The sequence below is a fragment of the Artemia sp. Qi Xiang Cuo genome, chromosome 8 (genome assembly GCF_049724085.1).
Source record: "Artemia sp. Qi Xiang Cuo chromosome 8, ASM4972408v1, whole genome shotgun sequence".
Taxonomy (NCBI): Eukaryota; Metazoa; Arthropoda; class Branchiopoda; order Anostraca; family Artemiidae; genus Artemia; species Artemia sp. Qi Xiang Cuo.
This window is the reverse complement of record NC_142801.1, coordinates 62134019-62157692: the sequence shown is the minus strand read 5'-3', so window position 1 is coordinate 62157692 and position 23674 is coordinate 62134019. Positions and strand designations below refer to the sequence as shown.

General features: G+C 36.0%; 1 protein-coding gene across 1 annotated transcript in view; it reads right to left on the bottom strand.

The window, feature by feature from the left end:
* Positions 1-23442, bottom strand: part of LOC148949671 (histidine protein methyltransferase 1 homolog) — an 80872-nt gene extending 57430 nt beyond the window's left edge. Inside the window, exon 1 of the mRNA XM_089093054.1 lies at positions 23346-23442. Coding sequence (XP_088949180.1) covers positions 23346-23379 — 34 coding nt within the window. The 5' untranslated portion in view covers positions 23380-23442. The remainder of the gene's footprint in view (positions 1-23345) is intronic.
* Positions 23443-23674: the final 232 nt, after the last annotated feature.

Sequence of the window (23674 nt, the reverse complement as noted above, 5' to 3'; positions counted from 1 at the left end):
TCCTGTGGTACTGTGCAGAATCTTGAGATGTTTCTTGTGTAGGGGGATCAGTGGCGACGACGGTGGCAGGTCTCTCGCGATATGGTCTATATTTGTCCACACGTCGCAATGCATCTTGAAGTAAAAGTAGTTTTTTATCATCGACAATATTCTCATCATTAATGAATTTGCTTAGATTGTCTTCAAAATGTTCGATGGGCGAGAGGACAAGTTCAAATGGTGTCAATTTATAGGGTTTTGCCATTCTCTCACTAGAGAAAACTGTTTACAAGTCCTGCAATTATCGGTAGTAAAAGTGTGAAAAAGCTACCGCTCGCCTGAAGGAGCCATGTTCTGTTAAATTGGTTTACCATTTTTTTTAAAGCCCAGGCGCGGAACGTGGAACGATGTTGCTTTTTCTGTTGTCTAAAAACATATGGCAGTTGAAAAATTCCCTCAGTTAAATTTAAACAAAGTTCAGATATTAGATTAATGAAATCATTGTCAACCCCATGTTTGAGCATAGCCTTCCTAAGCAATGGTTTTGAAGTGCTTAAAACGGAAAACAGATATCGTTGTTCGTGTAGTTTCTTCAGTGTCATAATGGCGACAAATAGTCTTTTCTACTGTTCACCGGAAGATATACTGTAATTTCATTGTTGAAAATGTCGGTGACTACACGTAGATCCTCGGGCGTGCTCTGATTAAGATCCAACAAAAAGTAACCGTTGGGTTTGCTAGTCGCGTGTGTGTACGGTGACACCATACTTTTAGGGGCGCGGGTTTATATGTGATTTTTTAGTTTTTGGCGCTCGATCTAATCCCGCACGACTCGAGAGATAATATAGACAGTGCAATTCAAAGCAAGGGTTCGCATACATTTGCTCTGATGAAACAGATTGTGTAGAACTAGGGTAACGGAAATTTGTTCATGATGAGAGCGAACGGTGAACAGTTGTAGCATTTCCTGTGAGAACTGTTCAATGGATTCAGCCAAATCATCAATAATCAACCCCGAGTTCGATTCAATACGATTGAAAACATCAAGTCCTCGTATGAATTGTATTGGTATGGTTGTGGCAATAGCTTTTATTTTATCATAGGACTCCTGCCAAATACTATAGCAATAGTAGATTTTTTTCGGATTTTCCAAAAACATTTTATCGCAATTTTGAATTATTCTAGTTAAAAGTGTTGTCTTCCCCGACATTGAGGGACCACACAGAAACGATCTGAAGGGTGTTTTAAATTGATACATGCTGCTACTGGGGGTAGCAGTCGGACTGCAACTAACTCTAAATCATATGTGCTCAATGAATAAGTAATAATTTTCCCCATAGATCTATCTATTCAAGAACAAAAAAAACAATATTTCATGGCAGCATTTATTTCGACACTGCATGAAAACAAATATTTGCAGTCAACATGCACAACGATAAAAATAATAACACTTGTTCAACGTGACAAAATTTCATGGTGGTCAAAATGAAAACTCTATTTGTTCAACATGAACACAGGGCAATGATAACACTTTATAAATAAGCACTTATTGTCTTTAAAAAACACTTTTCTGTACAACACTTTTCTGTACAATAAAAAAAAACACTTTTTGTCCATCATCAACTTAAACACTTTTCTGTACAACACTTTTTTGTCAACTTAAACACTTTTCTATACAATAACACTTTTTGTACACACTTGAAAATACACTTGGAACTAGCACAGTTGAACTTGATGAATTTAAAGGTGTGGGATCCCCCCCCCCTCCCCCCCCTGGGGGCCGCGGGGCCGAAGGCCGGCCGGCCGCGGGCGGGGACCCCCCCCCCCTGGGCGGCCGCGGGGCGAAAAAGAATAGTTGTCGTCACTGCTCGGGGTTAGTTGAGGTTGGGTTAGTGCTTGGGTTAGATGAACAGGTTGGGGTGGAGGTTAGTGTCAGATTAGGTTAATTTATCCAGACCAAGTTGATTGCGATAGTCTATGCATTCAACTCGGTCCGAAATACGAGAGTTGCTATGGGGTAGAACACTCACACCATTCTCGAGCACATATACTTAGTCGGATATACATGACATTGCATTCTTCTCAACTCTCACAGTCTAATTTCTCTGCTGTAGACAGCAACTTGCAAGCACTCGTGCTCTTGGGACTAGGCTCCTTTCCACACACTCTCTGTACACGCTCATGTTGAACTTGCTCTTTACAAAGTGTGTAGGCACCCCTTTACACGCTTTCTTTTCTTCCCCACTATGAGTTTCAACGCAATAAACTTTGGGGCCCGGGAACACCCCCTGGATATCAAATCACTCCCCGTCTCTGATTTTAATTTTAATAGTTGGTTGGGGGCTTGACGTTTCACAAACTCGGGGTAGAGAGATGGATTCCAGTTGGTGAAATCCATCTGCGAGCTGATGTGTTCCCCCTTTTGCAAATCACCCAACAAATCTTCAGTCCCATTTACCTTTAACAGCAAAGAGTCTGTATCACCATCGTAAACTTGAACCTCCCCCTCCCGTGGCCATTGCACCTTGCACACATTGTAAAAGAACGACAACATGAGCTTTTTTGAAATTTCTAGTACTGAACTGCCGCCTGCAATATTCTTGTTCAGTACCACATTTCGCTTTCGCCTGTGTAGAAGAACCATGCCGGCCTCTATGCTCGTGAACGATGTAAAATTGGGGTCGGCAATAATTCGTGCACACTCTAGAGGGTCAGTCACGACATCACAGCGAGATCTGTTCCGTACGCTCTCGCACATTTTTCCAAACGCTGAATTTAGAATAAGCTTATATATTTCCTTCACCACCTGTGAATGTGCCTTAGAGCGTTTATCGACAAAGGTGTCGATAAACGTTTTCAAGTAGGGTTGCTGATTGAAATGTAGGACCCAATGTATTTTAGTGATCTTGAAAACGTTACTCACCATCCAGTTCAAAAGCACATGGTGAACAACGATATTCTCCTTAGGGTCCAAATCAGCGATCAGTTTCTGTTTGGAGGGAGTCCAGTGCATCGCCATATCCTCAACCAATGACCGATTGTAGGGGCTCAGCGAGCCCCTGCTCACCGGCCGAGTGATACAGGGACAAACAAAATCTTTGACTGAGTCGTGACGTGCCAGTGGACTGTGGCCGTCTACTTCAAAGAACCATCCTTGTGGCCCATTGTCCTCGACGGTGTTAATGTCAGGGAACTCACAAGGATTCTCAAGCCATTGATAGTTCCCACACGGCAAAGAGTAGTTGGACATTGCCGAGGGGTACAACGAGTTCATGTCCAAGAACACTGCATTTGACTTTGCACCGGTGCTTTGTCCGCTCGGATCTGTTGATAAGACGCGGTCCCCATGAAAAACATACCCTCCCCTCATTGAACGCTCTACAAAAAGGTGCTGATCTATGTCGGTGATTAGGCCTATTTCCTCCCTGCTAATTTTTAAAATTAAATCCATCACTAAATGGGGTGTGGAAAAATAATAGCCTATATCTAACCCGAACTCTGAATAGATCTGGTCTGTGTTCTTACAGACTATATCCAACAGAGTTAGAACGTCACTGGCCAAGTACAGTCTACAATAATCCCACCCATTTTTACAATCCCCCTTGGACCACACCTTCTTGGCAAACTCATACTCCTCGGCTGTGCATTCACTGTTAGTTAGTGAATTGTGAAAAGCTTCATTTGGAGGTAGTTTCACCTCGCGTAAGCGAGTATCAAAGCAGTAATAATCGTATGCGTACATGCCGGCGCGTGTCAACAAACCATACATTTCACTATCTAGTAATTGCCGTTTGAGCAGTGGAAAACTCTCAAAATTTTCATTTTTTGGCAATTGACTAACATTACTCAATTCCGTGGTGAAGAAAATAAAATAATATAAAAAACAAATTTTATTCAAGCACGAATGACCATTATACACAGCCTGCCATTTCAGTTCGAGAAGCAACAACTTCTCAGCTGATTTGGGAATTATGTTGTAGGTAAATGAACTATTTACCCATGGACAATCTACTCCCCCTCCCTTCCTATGCATGCGTGCTAGTGCCGGTAAAATAAATTTTAAATCATAATTGGAATTATGAATAAAAACAGGGATAAAAAACTGTTGGCTAACATTTAAATTACACGATTGATGCGCAACTCCTCTAAAATTACTACCTCCCGATGATATTTCCTGCCATAAATGGTCATGATCTTTCACTGTCCCCCTCCCCCCTCGTTTCCCCTGAGTCCCCCTCCTCTATACACTCTACCTGGCCTACACAACATATTTTTTGATTTTTAATTGCGATACGATCCTCTGCGGAGAGCACCATTGTAAAATTGATCTTTCTCAATCGATACATATAGCCCTTATCCATGCCACACAGTGTAGTCAGTGCCTTGTCCATGCACTCAGGCCCCTCATCCAATGTTTCAACTATTTCTAACAACCGCATGGTGTTAGAACTATCTCTTTGCGCGTGGGCGTAGGACACTGCAATAGCCTTATGTTCTTTGACTCGGTTTGGATATTGTGGGTCATTCACCTCCACCAGCTTAGCTTCACAGTCCAAAGATATTTTGTCGCACTGGAGAAGGGTATTTTGAAAATTTTTGAATCATAGAATTGCCCTATCCCCTGAAACCATTTCCACTGTCTGGTAGCCGTGGCGGCTACAATGCCTCATGTGATTTTGTAACTTTATTTCAGTCCAAAATCTAGAGAGGCATGTTGGACAGTAGAAACGGGGCACTCTGTTTATTACGACCCCTCAGAACTCTACTAATGTCAGTGATCGGGTTAAAATGACTGATTGTATTCAGTTGAATAGGTGGCGTGTATAGCAACCAAACCCAGTGTTTGACCAAACCAACTGACGGGCCCCTTACAGGGAATACCACCCCCTTCTTTTTAGAGCGAACCCCATCTTCAAATTCTGTTTCGTATTGTACCACAGTAACGCCAATATTTAAACGGGCATTAGCCTTTTGAAAAATATCAATAGATCGTAGCGTTACTGGGAATTTTCTCTCTAAGCAAGAAAAATCTACAACTGGAAAACTGGACCCCTCCTTCCCATATATAGCCCAAATGTCTAAATTCGTCTTAGTAGCGTCCCGAGCTAGAGGCTCGAATGCTGATATGAGGAAAGCATATCTGAAACACATATGACCTGTTTCAAAACAGATCTTCTGGACACCACGACAACCTACTCAATCAGGATTATAATTTAAAACTGTCTCCCTTTCATACCCACCTGCCCCCCCTCTTAAAATAAAAAATTTATTTAATTTAAATAAATTTAAAATTAAAATTTAAATAAATAAAAATAATGATCCACTTCCATTTTAGTTAAAGTTATCAAGATGCGCTATAATTTGATCCATCCAATCCGTGAAAACACCCTCAAAATGTTATAAATTTGAATAAACCAAACTCATCTCGGAATTTATAAAATGATAGTAAACTTCGCTTTTTCCCTCATTCAAATAAAAAACCTTTAGAACAATGGAGACATTAATTGACTCCTTACCTCCCCACAACTGTATTTGATTCTCCAGAAGTGTACAAATTTTGTCTACATATGCATGCACTATTTCTACAGGGTCAAAAACAAAATTACCACACAAAAGCGAATTAAAAGGGTCACCAAACATTGCAGTGAAAACAACTATATTATTTAAAATTCTGTTGGACAGCTGAAAGTCTGGGAGAGTTGTACCCCCCTCCCCCGCGGGTGTGTTAACCCCGCCCCCCAGCGGGTCAACAAAAACTGGCGAATGCTCCACTTCAGTTGTTCGAAGTGGAGTCGTTAGGGTATCGGAGGTTGGAGGGTTCCCTGTAAAATCATCTAAAATTTGTAATGTATTCGGGCTCAAGTCCACCAGTTCAACTGCGCTATTATCTACATTAGTTAGAAAATCAGCTAAAAAATCATCAATATTAAAAGGAATTGGATTTAGATCGTCCCATGTTAAATTGTTGGGGGACTCCACGTGTGCCTCCCCTTCCTCCTCTTCTTCACTGGACGGCGAATATGGGACCAATGCTCGTCCAATCTATAAATGAAAAATAGCTTATTTTCAATGTGTTCAAATCATCCCCTACTGCTTTTAAAATTTGTATTATTTTTGCTTAATAACATTTGGTTAATACAACTTAATATAATATAATATATGACATAGAAGGCGACAATTTTTTGTTTTATTTTAAAAGTGTTCAAATTTTTTTTTTTTTCGGCGCTCCCCCCCAGCGCCCCCCCCCTAACCTTGCCCCACAGCGCATCCCTGTGGCGCTTCCCTGACCCGTGGCGCATCCCCCCCGGCACTTCCCTAACCTTGCTCCACAGCGCTTCCCAGACCCACTGGCTCCGCGGCCAATTACATAATGCCCCAAAAAAATATTGTTAGATCATAAGTCATTTCTCTCTAATTCCATACAGGTTCAGTAAACACATGAGTTTAAATTTTGTAAGCCGCCGCGTGAATGTTCCAGGAGTGAACCGTTAAGTTGGTTTTCCCTCGCTAAAATCTTTGACACGATAGAAATATTCAGTGTAAATTAGAACGTCAGTATGTGACAAATAGAATAATTTCTCTCTCAAATTCTGTGGGAAATATATGGTATTGTGAGTTTCAAATGGTTATACTTAATTTAAATTACATAAAAATATTCTCTTAATAGCTATCTATGCTATAGCAAAGATTATAAAAGAGTGGTTTCTCTGTAAAAATATATTTAGATATCTCTGAGGGGAGGGCAGAGAAAATAAGGGTTGGGAGGGGGGTTAATATATCACATATATATACATGTACACAGTTTTGAAATATCGGTTTGTTTAGATAGTTCTTTTTCCTGAATGATTGAAAAAAGTGAAAATACAAAGGTAGAGAGTGAAACGCTCTCTAACAGATAAAAAATATATTACTTGATTGAAAAAAAAATACTCACGTCTTCAAATTGATCAATCACTTGACAGAAAGATGGAGGCTTGACCATTACATGATAGGGAGCCATTGGTTGGTCTATGACTTGCTTGAATGAGCCAACCCTTCTATCTTGCATGGACGGCTCAGGACTTGCCGGAGAGTGCACTGACGCTTGATGGGGAGCTGATAGCTCAGATAGTGCGTGAGAGGGAGCCACCATTTGGCCTACGGCTTGTCTTGAAGGCCCAGGTAACGTATGTTGGAAGGTGGAGGGGCCGACGTTAATTTCTTGTGCAGGAGCTGTGACTTGCGTAGCCAGGACAGGGGCTTGCATGGATGGTTGCACTTGGGCAGGCAGTGTGGAGCTGGGGGGCTTCGGCCAGCGACCATATTGGACAACTGTCGCCTTTGCAGGGGGCGCATTATTGGCCCTCGCTTTCTTGGCTGGAGGGGGTATGGACATTATTCATAATTTGCATTAAAAAGAATATAAAAAATTAGTATCAAAATAATTTGCCACTTTTTAAATAAGTAAAGCTATTAAACATATATCTGTTTTGTTTATCACTAAGAAAGTAAAAATTTAGCTAGACATATTTTTGGCTTAGAAATCAAACGTTTTTATTAAAAAATCAGTAATCTAGAGCCATATGATAGAAATAATTGTTTCTATTTTTAACATTTAAATGTTCAATACTATATTATTTAAATAAGATCGTTAAAAAATCGACCTGTATGACTATATTTTGCAAACATATTTTAAAAATGATATTAAATTTAATAATAATATAATATTTATTAAAATAATAAAAAATTTTATATTCCTGATTAAATATCAAAGTTAAAAATAATAATTATCACTCACACATCCTGTTAATATAAATAAGTTTTATTTAAAGATTGAAAAAATTATATATTTACAAAATATTTTTATTGTATATAATAAAATGTTTCTAAAAACATAATCACACTTCACATAATTTACTAAAAACGAAGCTGTTAGAATCAATGGATTGCCACCTCTCACATACTAGTAAATTGTTATATCTTAATTTGTTTCTCTTCTCCAAAATAGCGCAGTGCGTCTGTGCCTCATTAGTGCTTCAAAGTGTTTTAATTTTGACAGAGAAACCCATTGACTTGACTGTGTTTGTAAACCAGAAAAAGGGGTGCCAAACTATTTATATGCGTTGGTGGAAATGTACTGTCAAAACCAGAGCGCCCTTTTCATTAGAAATTGACGTAAGTCCATGGTTGCTTGTAACTGGTATATTTAATGTATGACTTTATTGAAATTCTTATTCTTTTTTTGAGAATTTGGGGGGGATGTGCGGGACTTATCTAGGGAATGTTATTTATTTAAATCGAGTATCAAGATTCTATCGTGTTTTTTGGGGGGGGGGGGGGTTAGGTTGAGATGGTAAAATTCTATCTGGGATTATGTAAAGGTTGGATCCTTATTTGGTTCGTCTGTGGGGGGTTTACACGGAGAGATGCTAGGGTGAACATGGACAACAATTTGATTTTTAAAATAAAAATATTGAAAAACAGAAAATAAATAGAGATGTTATACTGACAATGACAAAATACCTTACATTGAAAAGTTAGAGTGACAAGACTTTTAAGGAGTTATTTCTCTGAATTATTGATACATTGTTTATAAGAATGGGGTTAGGTGTTGGGGGGGGGGGGGTTTAAGATAATCTATGTTAGAGGTAACCATGACAAAAAATTTATTTTGAAAAATCATTAAATTAAAAAAATAAAATAAAATTCTAATTTCGGTTGCCAAGGCTTCTAAAGAGTAAAATTTATCAAATTTTGTTTACACAGTGTCAAAATACTGTCTGATAATTTAATCACAATGAATGTCCGTTATATACTAAATCTCATGGGTGACTTGTTATGTAACGGGGAAATCATATGTAAGCACGTCTTTGATTGGCTGAGAAGGGAGATGTATCCGACTCGTTGATTGGTTGAGAAGGAAAAACGTGATCTAACTGTTTCTGGGAAAGTCATAGACATTTGGCAAATTCCTGTTTTTCCATTCTCACTGAGAAAACCATTAAACAGACATGAATTGCTGTTGACATCCATAAATATGACAAAGTTCCTGTTTTTCAAATTCTCACTGACAAAAACCATTAAACATCCATGAAAAACATCAAATAAATCGACCCACACACATAACCATCCATGAAAACATACATAAATGTGACAAAATTCCTGTTTTTCAAATTCTCACTGACAAAAACCATAAACCACGTGGTTCTCGTGCCAATATATGGTGTTAAAAAAAGTTGTAGGTGGCAGCAGGGGTGAGGGATGGGGTCAATAGGGTCACCTCTACTTATAAATAATTCTAATATGTTGAAAAATATTATTATTTGTGGAGACTTTAATGCCCACAGCCTTTTGTGGGGTAAAAAACCAGCAAATAAAGCTGGTAAGTTCCTTGAGCAAATAACTTCACATAATAAGGAATTAGCTGTTGCTACCCCTCCAAACCTGAATACATATTTCAACCCCAAAAGTGGCAGTTTTTCTACAACTGACCTACAAATTGTGTCTTTAAATATTTTGAATAAAATTTATATAAATAAACTGATAGTCTATGTACTGACCACTTTGCCATAGTTTGCTCCCTAAACGAACCTGATGAAACCCTATCACATACCTCCAAATATATCAACACTAAAGCAAATTGGCCTATGTTTCGAAATAAGCTAAATGATGAAATTACAAGTTTCACCCAAAATTCATGTATTTCAAACACAACAGCTGACACACATGCTGAAGTTTTGGCATCTTTACTAATAAATACAGCTAATCATGCTATCCCCAGGACAACACCCAGGAAAACCTTCCCTAAACATATTCCCAAAGCATGGTGGACAAATGAGTGCCAAAATAAATGGAGAACAAAAAAGGCAGCTAGGAGAACATTCTTAAAAAAATCATCACCTATTACATATTTAAAAAAATTGCAAGCAGAATCTAATTTAAAAAGAACCATAATAAATGCTAAATATAACTACTGGAATAATTTCGCAAATAATCTCTCCAGAGAAATACATGAGCCAATTATACATAAAGTCATAAGCCACATCTGTGGGAAAAAAACTTCCCCCAACCCACTCCTGTATGAGCTTATACATAATAATACCCATTAAAACAATGATAATGAAAAAGCTAATCTATTTGCCACTCTTTTTGTTAATAATCTAACATCAAACAATTGTAGCAAAATACTCCCAAGTCCTATGAACCCAAGTACCAACCTCGCCCAGGATTTGAGTATGTAACCAGCCCATTTTCAAGCCAGGAAATGAACAATGCAATACATCATATTAGGACCAAGACTAGCGGCAGCTATGACAATATACACCCTACATGGATAAAGAATCTCACCCCTTCATACAAACAGGAACTTCTAATGATTACTCCTGTGATGGGGAAAATAATAGAGAAAATGATCTATTACCGACTCCTCTGGTTTGTTGAAAAAAAATAATATGATCCCTCACACTCAAACTGGTTTCAGGAAGCACCATTCCTCAACAGATGCTTTTATACTGTTAACAAATGCAATAAATGAATCATTCTCAAAAAATAATGTCCTAGTTGCAGCTTTCTTAGATTTTGAAGGGGAATATGACAATGTGAACCACCAAATCCTTTTAATTAAACTTGCAAACCTTGGACTACCCCCCAAGTTAGTATCTTTTATAAATTCTTTCATAGAATTGCGAAGTTTCATTGTAGGTTCAGCCTCTTCACCCCAAAAGACAATAACCAAAGGCCATCCTCAGGGAGCAGTCCTCAGCTGCCTCCTTTTTGCCCTATATCTCTGGGACATGAACCTTCCCCACACGAATCTACAATATGCTGATGATCTGGTACTATGGTCATCTGGCAACACGTTTGAGATTTCACAGTCTAAGCTGCAAAAGTCACTTTTCCAATTTGAAAAATTCTCTCAACATTCAGATTTACCCATTGCACCTACAAAGTCAAAAATAATCCAATTTCACCGAAAGCAAATTCATGTTAATGCAAGATTAACTCTAAATGGAACAACTATTCCAGAAGATAATCATATTAATTACCTAGGTCTTGTGCTTGACCAAAAACTTAATTTCCACCTCCACATTTCAAACACAATAAAACAATGCTATAGAAAAACAATTATACTAAAAAGACTTCTTTCTACACCCTGAGGTTGTAAGGAGAACACCTTACTCCAGTTTTATAAATCACATATAAGACCCCATATTGACTATGGGCTCATTGTCTATGGTGCATGTGCAAAGACCCAGATGTAAAAAATTGAAACAATACAAAACAACATAATACGTCTCATATTTGGTCTTAGGAAACCCACAAGCACCAAGTTTCTGCTTATGGAGAGTGGATTAACAACAATAAGGGAAAGACGTAGCTCTTTCTTCATAAAACATCTTAAAAAAATTGAATGAAATAGCTCACACACCCTAAATAATTGTTTAAGAAATCCAGCCATGTATAGAGGCATTGCAGATGAGTATGCCAATATTCAGAAGAAGTTCCCTGTACCCACAAAGTCTATTGCACCTACTTTCTCCCAATCCCCTCCATTGAATTGGTCAATCCCCATAATAAATACTGATTTCTCAAAGTGGACTAAAGATTTAACCCCTATTTTTTTTGTCCAGAAAAAATTTGCTGAACTTAATACAATGACTTACAAAAACCATTTCCAAATCTTTTTTGATGAGTCCAAACGAAACGAGAAGGTCGCAAGTGGTGCTTTCCTTCCTCACCTGACAATTGCAATGGGTGGTAGATTGTATAATAATGTTTCTATAATGTCTGCAGAGTTAAATGCCATAATCATGGCATTAGAACACCTTATGGAAAATAAACCCTTGATTGCTAATTCAAATAATATTATAGTTTATTCTGACTCTTTATCAAGCCTTGAGTTGCTGTCTTCAGCTCCTCAGTACAAGCTGAATACTGACACTTATCATTGTCTTAGTATTATAGATAATCTTGCTTCAAGTGGCATAAGAACGTATCTTCAGTATATTCCTAGCCACTCCAGTATAAGTGGTAATCATCAGGTTGATGAAATAGCAAAAAATCCTATAAATACTGACCAGCCAAGTGGGAGACCAATCCCCATTAGAGATATTTACCAATGGAGACTATCAGATATTATGTTTAATAAGAAAAATCCTACTCTTTCCCCCTTTCCCAATAAGTACTTTTCTAAAGTTTATCACAGAATTCGTTCTTGAAAAAATGGACTAAACTTTCTTGCATTCTCGTATCAGTTTCCTAATTCAGATGGTTCGGTTCCCCTGTCCACTCTTTGCAAGTATTGTATATTGAATAATGAAACAATTGACCGCCGCCTGTTTAAATGTAATATGCTGACGTATGGACAGCATACCTTGCATTGTAAACTATTTAAGTGCTTCAAACACCACAAAATCTCACTATCAGCCAAGAGCCTGCCGACTATACCTGCACACAGAGCACAGAAATTGATATCTATCATCTTATGTTTGAACTCCTCGAGTCGAAAGATCTACTGAAAGATATCTGAGAATATCTAATAAATAAGAGACAACCAAGCCAGTAGCTCTGTTGCCCACAGAGTGAAGCAAAAAGAAAAGGGCTAAATAGTATCAACTGAATAGCCGCCTGCTGTGAAATAGAAGAAGAAGAAGAAGCGCTTTCTGTTCAGAGATTTTTCGTGTTGTTAATCCACTCTCCATAAGCAGAAACTTGGTGCTTGTGGGTTTCCTAAGACCAAATATGAGACGTATTATGTTGTTTTGTATTGTTTCAATTTTTTGCATCTGGGTCTTTGCACATGCACCATAGACAATGAGCCCATAGTCAATATGGGGTCTTATATGTGATTTATAAAACTGGAGTAAGGTGTTCTCCTTACAACCTCAGGGTGAGCAACCTTTTAAGAAAATCGAAATATATTTTTCTTGTGATTATTATCTATTCTAATCAGCAGTTGTACCAAACCAATTCTGCTCAAGACATCCTCAGGGCTATACTGTGGTGTTTATCTTCCCCCATAGTATAGTGCAGACGGTTTGATATAATCCATTTTCCGTTCTTGTTTTAGTTTTATTTCTGTGTTTAAAGCTTTTTCCAATAGGCAATGATTAGAAGTCCTCCAAAAAAAAAGTCCCCCCAGATCCCAAATCAAATTCAAGTGAAAGTGTCATAGTGAAAGATACCCATCCTGGCTGGTTAAGCACCCTATCTCAAAGTTATAATGATAGCTCCAATTCGGAGAATAGGACAATGATAAGTGTAGGGGCTAATGTAACCATAGATGATAATGGGTTTCAAGAGGTCCTCTCTAGAAGTTCTAAAAAAAGGAAAAAAATCTCCCCAATTAAAAGCATTTCCCCTCTCCCTGCCCAAGATCCTCCCTCCAAAAACTTAGGACTTTACCTTAAAATTACTCCCACTACCCCCTTTGAAATAAAAATGATCACTGCAATAAGAGTTGCAATTTTTAAATTGCTAAAATCAATGTTCTCTCTTAAAATTAACTGTGATGGATCTCTGCTAATAGCTGTAGAAGATAAGAAATCAGCAGATACAATAATTAACCTTAAATCCCTTCTGAATAACCCAATTATTGCATCTAATTGGAACCCAAAACAATCACCAACAAAAATAGTAGTTTATAATGTTACCCCAGAGATATCTACTCAGGAGTTAAAAGAAGGCCTTTCAGATAGGGCTGGAAACACAATCCCAGTTGAGGATGTTACCCAACTTGGAAAACCCAACTCTAATGGCCTAAAAACTAGTAGATCCTTCTTATTCACACTGAAGGATAAAATTGATATCCCAGAAAAATTATTCCTATTTGGGCAAATCGAACCACACAAGGAATACAAACCTAAGCCTATTCAGTGTCAGAAGTGTTTCAAACTGGGACACACAACAAACAAATGCAAGGAAATTCTCCAAGAGTGTAGTAATTGTAAATCTTTCCATCCTAAAGAGCTGACAACTTGCAACAACACTCAGCCTACATGCATCAATTGCATAGGCCCACATGAATCTACAAATTAATCATTATGTCCTGTATACAAGAAAAGAGCTCTCACACTCCAAATATCAACAGAGAAGGCCATACCATACCCCTATGCGGCAATGGAAGCAAATGCTGCCCAACAATACCAAATAAAGCCTGTAATGAAACCAACCAAAACCCCCAAGTCAAATGCCCCCAATGCATCAAGCACCCCATATAAAACACCATCTTCTAAGCCCCCTAGCTCAAATCCCTATCAGAAGGAATCACCAAGCCAACAAGCTTCCTTGTCCGGTGAGATGAGGCCAGCCTGGCCCTCCCTCCCAAGAACAAACAAACCAGAAACACTACCAGGAATCAATCCCTTAACCAACAAACAGGATGCACTACCAAAAATGCAATCCCCAAATATATGTTTATTCATTCTAAACTGTAATGCAGTTCAGGCCATGAACATACATCCACTACAGAAAACAAAAATTATTGCAGAATTGGCAAAAATCTACATCCCAGATGATATGCTCATTCAAGCAAAAAAAGATCTTGCTTTACTGTTAACAAAGCTGAACATTGATACACAGTCACATGAAGAATAAATCAACAACACAACATTTATCAATACTCCAATGGAATGTAAGATCACTCACAGAAAATAAGCTAAGTGAACTAATATCATTTATGAATAATACTTCAATTAATATTGATTGCCTCCAGGAAACTCATTTAACCCAAAATCAACAAATTAAGTCTCTGGGATATACTATCCTGAGAAAGGATAGATCTTCAGAGAGAAAAGGAGGTGGTGTAGCTTTATTAGTTAATAATAATATAAAATTTTGTGGCATCAATTTTCCAGATTTTGAAAATGATGTTGATGTAATTGGTATAAGTGTTTGGCTGAATAATTTAAAAACCTACATAATAAGCTTTTATAACCCTAATGGCCAAACTACAGATGCCAAGGATTTCTTTAATTATATAAATAATTCTAATATGTTAAAAAATATCATTATTTGTGGTGATTTCAATGCCCACAGCCTTTTGTGGGGGAATAAACCAGCAAATAAAGCTGGTAAATTTATTGAGCATATGACTTCAAATAATAATGAATTAGTTGTTGCTACCCCTCCAAACCTGAATACCTATTTCAACCCCAAAAGTGGCAATTTCTCCACAATTGACCTACAAATTGTGTCTTTAAATTTTTTGAACAAAATTTACATAAATAAAATTGATAGTCTATGTACAGACCACTTTGCTATAGTTTGCTCCCTAAATGAACCTGCTGAAACTTTATCTCATACATCCAAATATATCAACACTAAAGCAAATTGGTCTATTTTCCAAAATAAGCTAAATGATGAAATTACAAGTTTCACACAAAGTTCATGCATTTCTAACACAACAGTTGACACACATGCTGAAGCGTTGACATCTTTACTAATAAATACAGCTAATCATGCTATCCCCAGGACAACACCTAAGAAAACATTCCCTAAACAAATTCCTAAAGCATGGTGGACAAATGAGTACCTAAATAAATGGAGGATAAAAAAGGCAGCTAGGACAGAATTCATAAAAAAACCAACACCTACTACATATTTAAAAAAATTACAAGCAGAATCTAATCTAAAAAGGACTATAATAGATGCTAAATGTAAATACTGGAATAATTTTGCAAATAATCCCTCCAGAGAAACAAATGAGCCAATTATACATAATGTCAAAAGCCACATCTGTGGGAAAAAGACTTCTCCCAACCTACTCCTGTATGAGCTTATACATAATAACACCCATTATGACAATGATAATGAAAAGGCTAACCTATTTGCAACTCTTTTTGCTAATAAGCTAACATCAAATAATCAAAGCAAACTGTCCACAATTCCTATGAACCCTAGTTACCAACCACGCCCAGGATCCGAGTACATAACTAATCCATTTTCAATCCAGGAATTGAATAATGCAATACATCATATTAGGTCCAAAACTAGCAGTAGCTATGACAATATACACCCTACATGGATAAAGAATCTCACACCTTCATACAAACAAGAACTGCTAAATTGTTATAATCACGCTTGGGCATCTTCTAGGTTCCCCAATATATGGAAATGTTCGTCCCTCCTACCAATCCTAAAGAAAAATAAACCAAAAGATAACCCTGAGTCTTATAGGCCCATAATGATTACACCTGTGATGGAGAAAATAATGGAGAAAATGATTTATCACAGACTCCTCTGGTTTGTTGAGAAAAATAACTTGATCCCACACACTCAAACTGGATTCAGGAAATACCACTCCTCAACAGATGTTTTAATTTTGCTAACAAATGCAATAAATGAATCTTTCTCAAAAAATAATATCCTAGTGGCAGCTTTCCTAGATTTTGAAGGAGCTTATGACAATGTGAACCACCAAATCCTTTTAAATAAACTTGCAAACCTTGGAGTACCTCCTAAGCTAGTATCCTTTATTAAATCCTTCATAGAAGTGCAAAGTTTCATTGTTTGTGTTGGTTCAGCCTCTTCACCCCAAAAGACAATTTCCAAAGGCCTACCTCAGGGGGCAGTCCTCAGTTGCCTCCTTTTTGCCCTATATCTCTGGGACATGAACCTACCCCACACGAATCTACAATATGCTGATGATCTGGTGCTATGGTCATCTGGCAACACCTTTCAGATAGCACAGTCAAATCTGCAAAAGTCACTTTTCCAGTTTGAAAAATTCTCTCAACATTCAGATTTACCTATTGCACCCACCAAGTAAAAAATAATCCAATTTCACCGGAAGCGAAACCATGTTAATTCAAAACTAACTCTAAATAAAACAACTATTCAAGAGGATAATAATATCAATTACCTAGGTCTCATGCTTGACCAAAAACATAATTTCCACATCCACATTTCAAACACAATAAAAAAATGTTATAGAAAAGCAAATATACTAAAAAGACTTTTTTCCACACCCTGGGGTGTAAGGAGAAAACCTTACTCCAGTTTTATAAATCACATATAAGACCCCATATTGACTATGGGCTCATTGTCTATGGTGCTTGTGCAAAGACCCAGATGCAAAAAATTGAAACAACACAAAATGATATAATACGTCTCATATTTGGTCTTAGGAAACCCACAAGCACCAAGTTTCTGCTCATGGAGAGTGGATTAACAACAATAAGGGAGAGACGTAGCTTTATCTTGATAAAACATCTTACAAAAATTGAATCAAATAGCTCACACACATTACATAATTGGTTAAGAAATCCAGCCATGTATAGAGGTATTGCAGATGAGTATGCCAATATTCAAAAGAAGTTCCCTGTACCAGCAAAGTCTATTGCGCCTACTTTCCCCCAATCCCCTCCATGGAATTGGTCATTTCCCATAATAAATACTGAATTTTCAAAATGGAATAAAGATTTAACCCCCATTGCTTTTGTCCAGAAAAAATTTGCAGAACTTAATACAATTACCTATAAAAATCACTTCCAAATATTTGTTGATGGGTCAAAAATGGATGAGAATGTTGCAAGTGGTGTTTTCCTTCCTCACCTGAAAATTGCAATGGGAGAGAGATTATTTAATAATTTATCTATAATGTCTACTGAGTTAAATGCCATAATCATGGCATTAGAACACCTTAAGCAAAACCAAGCTTTGATTAAAAATTCGAATAATATTATCATCTATTCCGACTCTTTATCAAGCCTTGAGTTGCTGACCTCAGCTCCTCAATATAAGTTGGACATTGACACTTATCATTGTCTCAGTATTATTGATAATCTTGCTTCAAGTGGCATAAAAACTTACTTTCAGTACATTCCTAGCCACTCTGGCATAAGTGGTAATCATCAGGTTGATGAAATAGCAAAAAATTCTATAAATATTGACCAGCCAAGTGGGAGACCAATCCCAATTAGAGATATTTACCGATGGAGGCTATCAGATATTAATTTTAATAAGATTAATCCTATCCTTTCCCCCTTTCTCAATAAGTATCTTTCTAAAATTTATAATATAATTCGTTCTGGAACAAATGGACTAAATTTCCTTGCATTCTCATATAAGCTTTCTAATTCAAGTGGTTCAATTCCCCTGTCCCCTCTTTTCATGCATTGTAATATGAATAATGAAACAATTGACCATTGCCTATTTGAATGTAATATGCTGACGTCTGCACAACATACCTTGCTTTGTAAACTGTTAAAATACTTCAAACACCACAAAATCCCACTATCAGCCAAGAGCCTAGCCAACTGTACCTACACACAGAGCATAGAAATCGACATCTCTCATCTTATATTTGAACTCCTAGAGTCGAAAGATCTGCTGAAAGATATCTGAATATATCTAATAAATATGAGGCAATCTAGCCAGTAGCTCTGTAGCCCACAGAGTGAAGCAAAAGGAAAAGGGCTAAATAGTTATACTGAAAAGCCCGCCTGCTGTTAAATAGAAGAAGAAGAAGATTTTCGAAGCACCTTTGCTGATGAATTATAATCCACACACAAAATCCCACTATCAGTCAAGAGCCTAGCCAACTATACCTGCACACAGAGCATAGAAATCGACATCTATCATCTTATATTTGAACTCCTAGAGTCGAAAGATCTGCTGAAAGATATCTGAATATATCTAATAAATATGAGGCAATCAAGCCAGTAGCTCTGTAGCCCACAGAGTGAAGCAGAAGGAAAAGGGCTAAATAGTTTTACTGAAAAGCCCGCCTGCTGTTAAATAGAAGAAGAAGAAAGAATTATTTATTTTGCAAAGCTAACTTTTCTTTACCACTTGGAAAAAAGCATTTGCTTGAAACAATCTATCATTCTTCCCCTCAAAACTCTCTTCTAAAATGAAATAGCTTTCTCAATTAACTGAAGAGAAAGTGACAATCACATTTGTTTGTCTTTTTTGTGCCTGTTGTGGTTTTGTAAAGTCTTTATAACTTTATAATAAAGCTGTAATCATAACCATAATTTTAAGGGTCCATATTTAATTGCTGATAAAAGTATCTGAAACTCACACCTGAAAGTCTAATGTAACAAAAATTATATGTAATCTATGTCTACTGGACTATTGATGAAATTTCTGAATTAACTTAATGTGAGACTTTCCAGAAAGCCTAGGGATAGCTTAGCTAGGAGTGCAAAAGAGTTATTTTGATAAATTATACTTTACAATCATTTTGTGGACATAATACCACTATCATTTTGTCTTTACTTGAATGATATGGATGCTTTCACCATGCCAAAGTATTTCGCCGCTAATCTCTCTGTTGGTGTTTATTGGTGATTCTTTTGAAAGGGAAACGTCATAAATTTTACATTGAGCAGCAACACTGAAAGAAGAAGAACCTTCCCAAATTGTTAATAGGCAATTACTCAGATGTTTTGAGAATTATACAGATTTATTTTAAGAATAAAAAAGAAACAAAGAAATAAAAAGAAAACAAACTAAATTAAATGTTACACATAAAGAAAATGGAAAAATAAACAAAGCAAAAACGATTAAAAAAAAAACGATCTTAATAGTATATAGTATGATATATGATAATTATCACCATGCAATAAGGCAACAAAACAACAGAGTTGGATAAATTAGGTTGTCTGTCTGATAAATAGAATATCTTCAACTTTATATTGCAATGCAACAAGACAACAAAATAGGCCACAGTTGGCTGTTTGACTGATTTAAATCTAACAAAATAAAAGCCCATTTATTTTTAGGATTTTTGTATTTCCTAGGTTAATTTACTATCCAATACAGGTCACAATTACTTTCTTAGGTCTGATAGATTGAACAAATCTTTTCATTGCCCATTTAGCAGAATCACAATAACTCTTTCCAAAGTTCATTTCATTTTGATCTTTATTTATCAGGTTTCAACTTGTTTGGGGCTGATTATGCTTAATGTCATTATTTAAAGTTTTAACCTGTCTATTAATTAATCTATTATAAACGGAATTCAATCTATATTCTCCTCCATCTCCATACATACTAATTCCCATATGGATTATTATCCTAATTCCTATAATTTCCTATAAACCTTGTAACAGCCAAAACCAATTAGCAATTATTTTTATTTGACCAAATAATGTATTATGGTGTGAAAAATCAAACAAATTCAAATTCTCCCCAACTGCTGAATCAAAACTTTATGTCTATTTCTAACTAAATTTTAAAATAGAATATATTGCATTTTTATGCTGTTGCATTTTGTTTTCTATATTTTGCTATGGGCTGCCCACATGAAATTTACAACAAGAACCAGGTATTTTATATAGTCTACTTTCATCAGAGAGCCTAATTTATCCTGTTTTGTTGTTTTGTTGCTTTTTTTGCATAATGATAATTATCATATTGGACAAAATCTAGATGTGAATTTTTTTTTTTTTTTTTTGTTTGTTTTTTCCCTTTTCACTTTATGTATTGTTTAACTTAGTTTAATTTTTTTGTGTTTTTTTCCTTTTTTGTTTCATTTGATGAAGGCTTCCAAATGTGAGTTGAAAATACTTAAACTTTTATTTCTAATAAGGGAAAAGGGCTTTTTTTGTTATTTTCCCACTGTCTCATTAAAGAATTATACCATATATATTTTTCTATATTTTCGTTTTTTTAATCATCAATGGAAAGGCAGTGTTGTCTAAGAAATCATTTATAAATCTTGCTTCCAAAAGGGTTAACCTGATCATCATGAAAAAAAACTATCAACTTTATCTGTTAATTTTTCTTGTCTTTTTTATTTTCCAGAAACAGCTTTTTTCAGAGTTTTTGGCTGAAATATCCTGTAAGAATTCCAAATCCACAGAGAAACTAAAGTATTGTGTCACAAGTAATATTGGAAAAGAAGTATTAACAAAATTTTCATTTTCTAGGGCTTAGATTTTTAGTTCTATATAACAGATAAATTTAATAATGTTGCCTTTAAGTCTTCACTGTGATGTCTTTGCCATGGTTTCAGAACTTTTACATATAACTTTTATAGTCCAGCATGGAATAAATTAAACATTCTTCATTCCAAGTCTTCTGCATAATTATAACCAATAAAAAGGAGGAGTCACTCAGTATTGACCTGCCCAATAAGTCAGGTAGGTCTTTGCAACTCAGAATTCAAACCTAAAACCTTTAAAGATATGTCAGGTACACATAAAGATCCACTATTTCTCAAACTTTTTCTTTTCACTAAATGCCTGAAAATTTTGAGAGGAGTCCCTCTCCCCTCCCCAAATAAGTGATTCCACTTTTGCCAGCTTCTCAGCAGAAAAACAATTAATGGTAGCATAACTGTTGCATTGAACTCTGAAAAAAATAGTTATATAAGCAGTGAAACTTAAAATAAACAAACATTAGCCTATCATGAATAACAGCTGAGTGGCTGTATCCTTATCTACCCTAAAGGCTAATGCCATTTGCACTTTATTGAAAGCTAAAAAGACCACTTCAAAATGTAAACTGATGCTTTAAACTAATATTAGCCATCAATTTCTCATGCTTTTGAACTAGATAAAATTAGAATGAAGAAAAAGTGGTAACTAAATTAGTCTCTATAAAATAGTAAAACTAAATTGAATGCCAGAAATATAAATGTTTTAAGGAAATGCTTTTTTCCAAGAAACTTGATTAGTAGTTTGATTTGTGTTTAATGCTAAAAAACTCCAGAAACATAATTGGGCAATGCATTACCTTAAAGCACATCTTCTAGTGACTAAGGTTGAGGAGCCTGTAGATGTCATCAGGTAATGTTGACTCAATATTCATGTCACAGTTCATGAGTAGATCATCACTATTTACATACATAAATGACAGTTTGGTTTCATTGTTGGGTGTCACTAGATGTGTCACTGGCCAGGCATGTTTGAGGGCTAAAAGGGGTGGTGGTACCTATTAGACACTGTTGGATGATACTGATTCATCCCACTGCATCTTCCATACTTGCTGCTAAAATCATGGGGAGCACCAATCTTGAAGCTGTCAACTGATCTGGCCAACACAGTAAATTTTCTGAGTGAATCCTATAGTGGAACAATTTAATTGGTGAAGAAGTAGAACTTCTCATGCTTTTCTGCTAATTTGTTGATGCAGTTTTCTCATGTTCTGGTGTATTCACTGTGATTGAAAATGGACTTAATGGTATCACTAGTCATCATCTTAAATGCAAGGATGACATCTCCTCTCTTTCTACAGTATGTTAGGGTAAGCAAGTCAGCATTGTTTTTGGCAAGTTCAAATGATGCTACAGCCTTTAGATGAGTCCAAGTTATTGTATTTTGTGGCTATTTTGACTCAATGAAATTTTGATATCACTTAAACTTTGTTTTAATAGTTTCTGAAACATTTGATATTTAGTTGATGGGCAAAAACATGTTATACAAGTTTTGGAATCACCAATTGATTTGGTACTATTAAGTTTAGCCAATCATTTGGTAAGGTGTTTCAGGTTAGACTGAGATCTAAGTTCTACTCAAAGAGACAGTGATGATGTCATAAATTGGACTATACAATTTATTATGAAGAAGAAATATATACCAAGTCATTGGGGTATTAGTCCTTTATTTTTGTTGGATTTTATTTTTTGAAACCAACTCTACTTGAAATCCTATTACTGATGTAGCTCTTACTACACACAATAAGATTTTCTTTTGCACAGATGAATAGCCTATAGCCTAAAATAGCCTAATAGGCCAAATTCAGAATCAACAAAATACTGAAGTCATTCAACAAGATTGTTAGGTGTTTTTAAACTAGGCTAGCAAAGATTTAGCAATTTGAATCTATTATACAGAAAAGCACTTTCTCCAGAATCAATAAATTCTCTGTGCCATTCTTTCATTGAATGTAACAATGGTATAAACATATTCAATCTATACATATAATCTGTCATTGCCAAACATGTACTGAACTTATAGAATTCTTTTAGAAAATGTTGTCTTGTCTCCTTGCTCTGATTTTGCCTCTTAATAGTATTATAATAAGTTTATAGCCTATTTAATCAAGCCTAAAAAGACTGTAGTCTACAGTCAAAATTGTTTTTATATCTTAAACTATTGAAATTGTAGCTTAAAATGGTAAACTTATGTTAAAAGATGGAAATCAGATGAAAAAGAGAAGAAAAACACCCTATCATTTGATGTTTTTTCTAACTTCACTTATTTTGAAGGTTTGCATTAGTCAAAACAGATACCAACGAGCATTTTTTCTTGGGACTTCATGAGCCTGACCAGATACAGTAATTCTTATAACTCAGGCCTACTCTGCATTCAATATAGGCCCTAGCCTGTTATTGTAACTGATATTTGTCACTGAAAGTCAATGACACCATCCTTCTTAATCCCTGTGGCATTTGAATGATAGATCTTTTAAGATAAAAATTACGTTTCAGTTCTTACTGTTTTGATTTTCCTCTAAAAAAGAGAAAAACATATCTTTTTAGGGCTGATCAGATTTATGCCTACTAGCAATGTCACAAAAGCATGTGCTTTAAATTTAAAAGCTCGACAATTATAAATTCTGCTAATTCCTTTCCATTCCAAATCAAAACACTATTTTTAAAATCCGCTGATACACTTTTACATTGCTTTAACTTATTTCGAAAATTGTTTCAAAACTGTATAATAATTACATAATATTTTTAAATTGTATTTAATTGTTTCACCGGAGGGTTTTTTAAGTTGATTCACAAAGTTAAAACGTTGTAAGTTGACTTGAGTAAAGATGA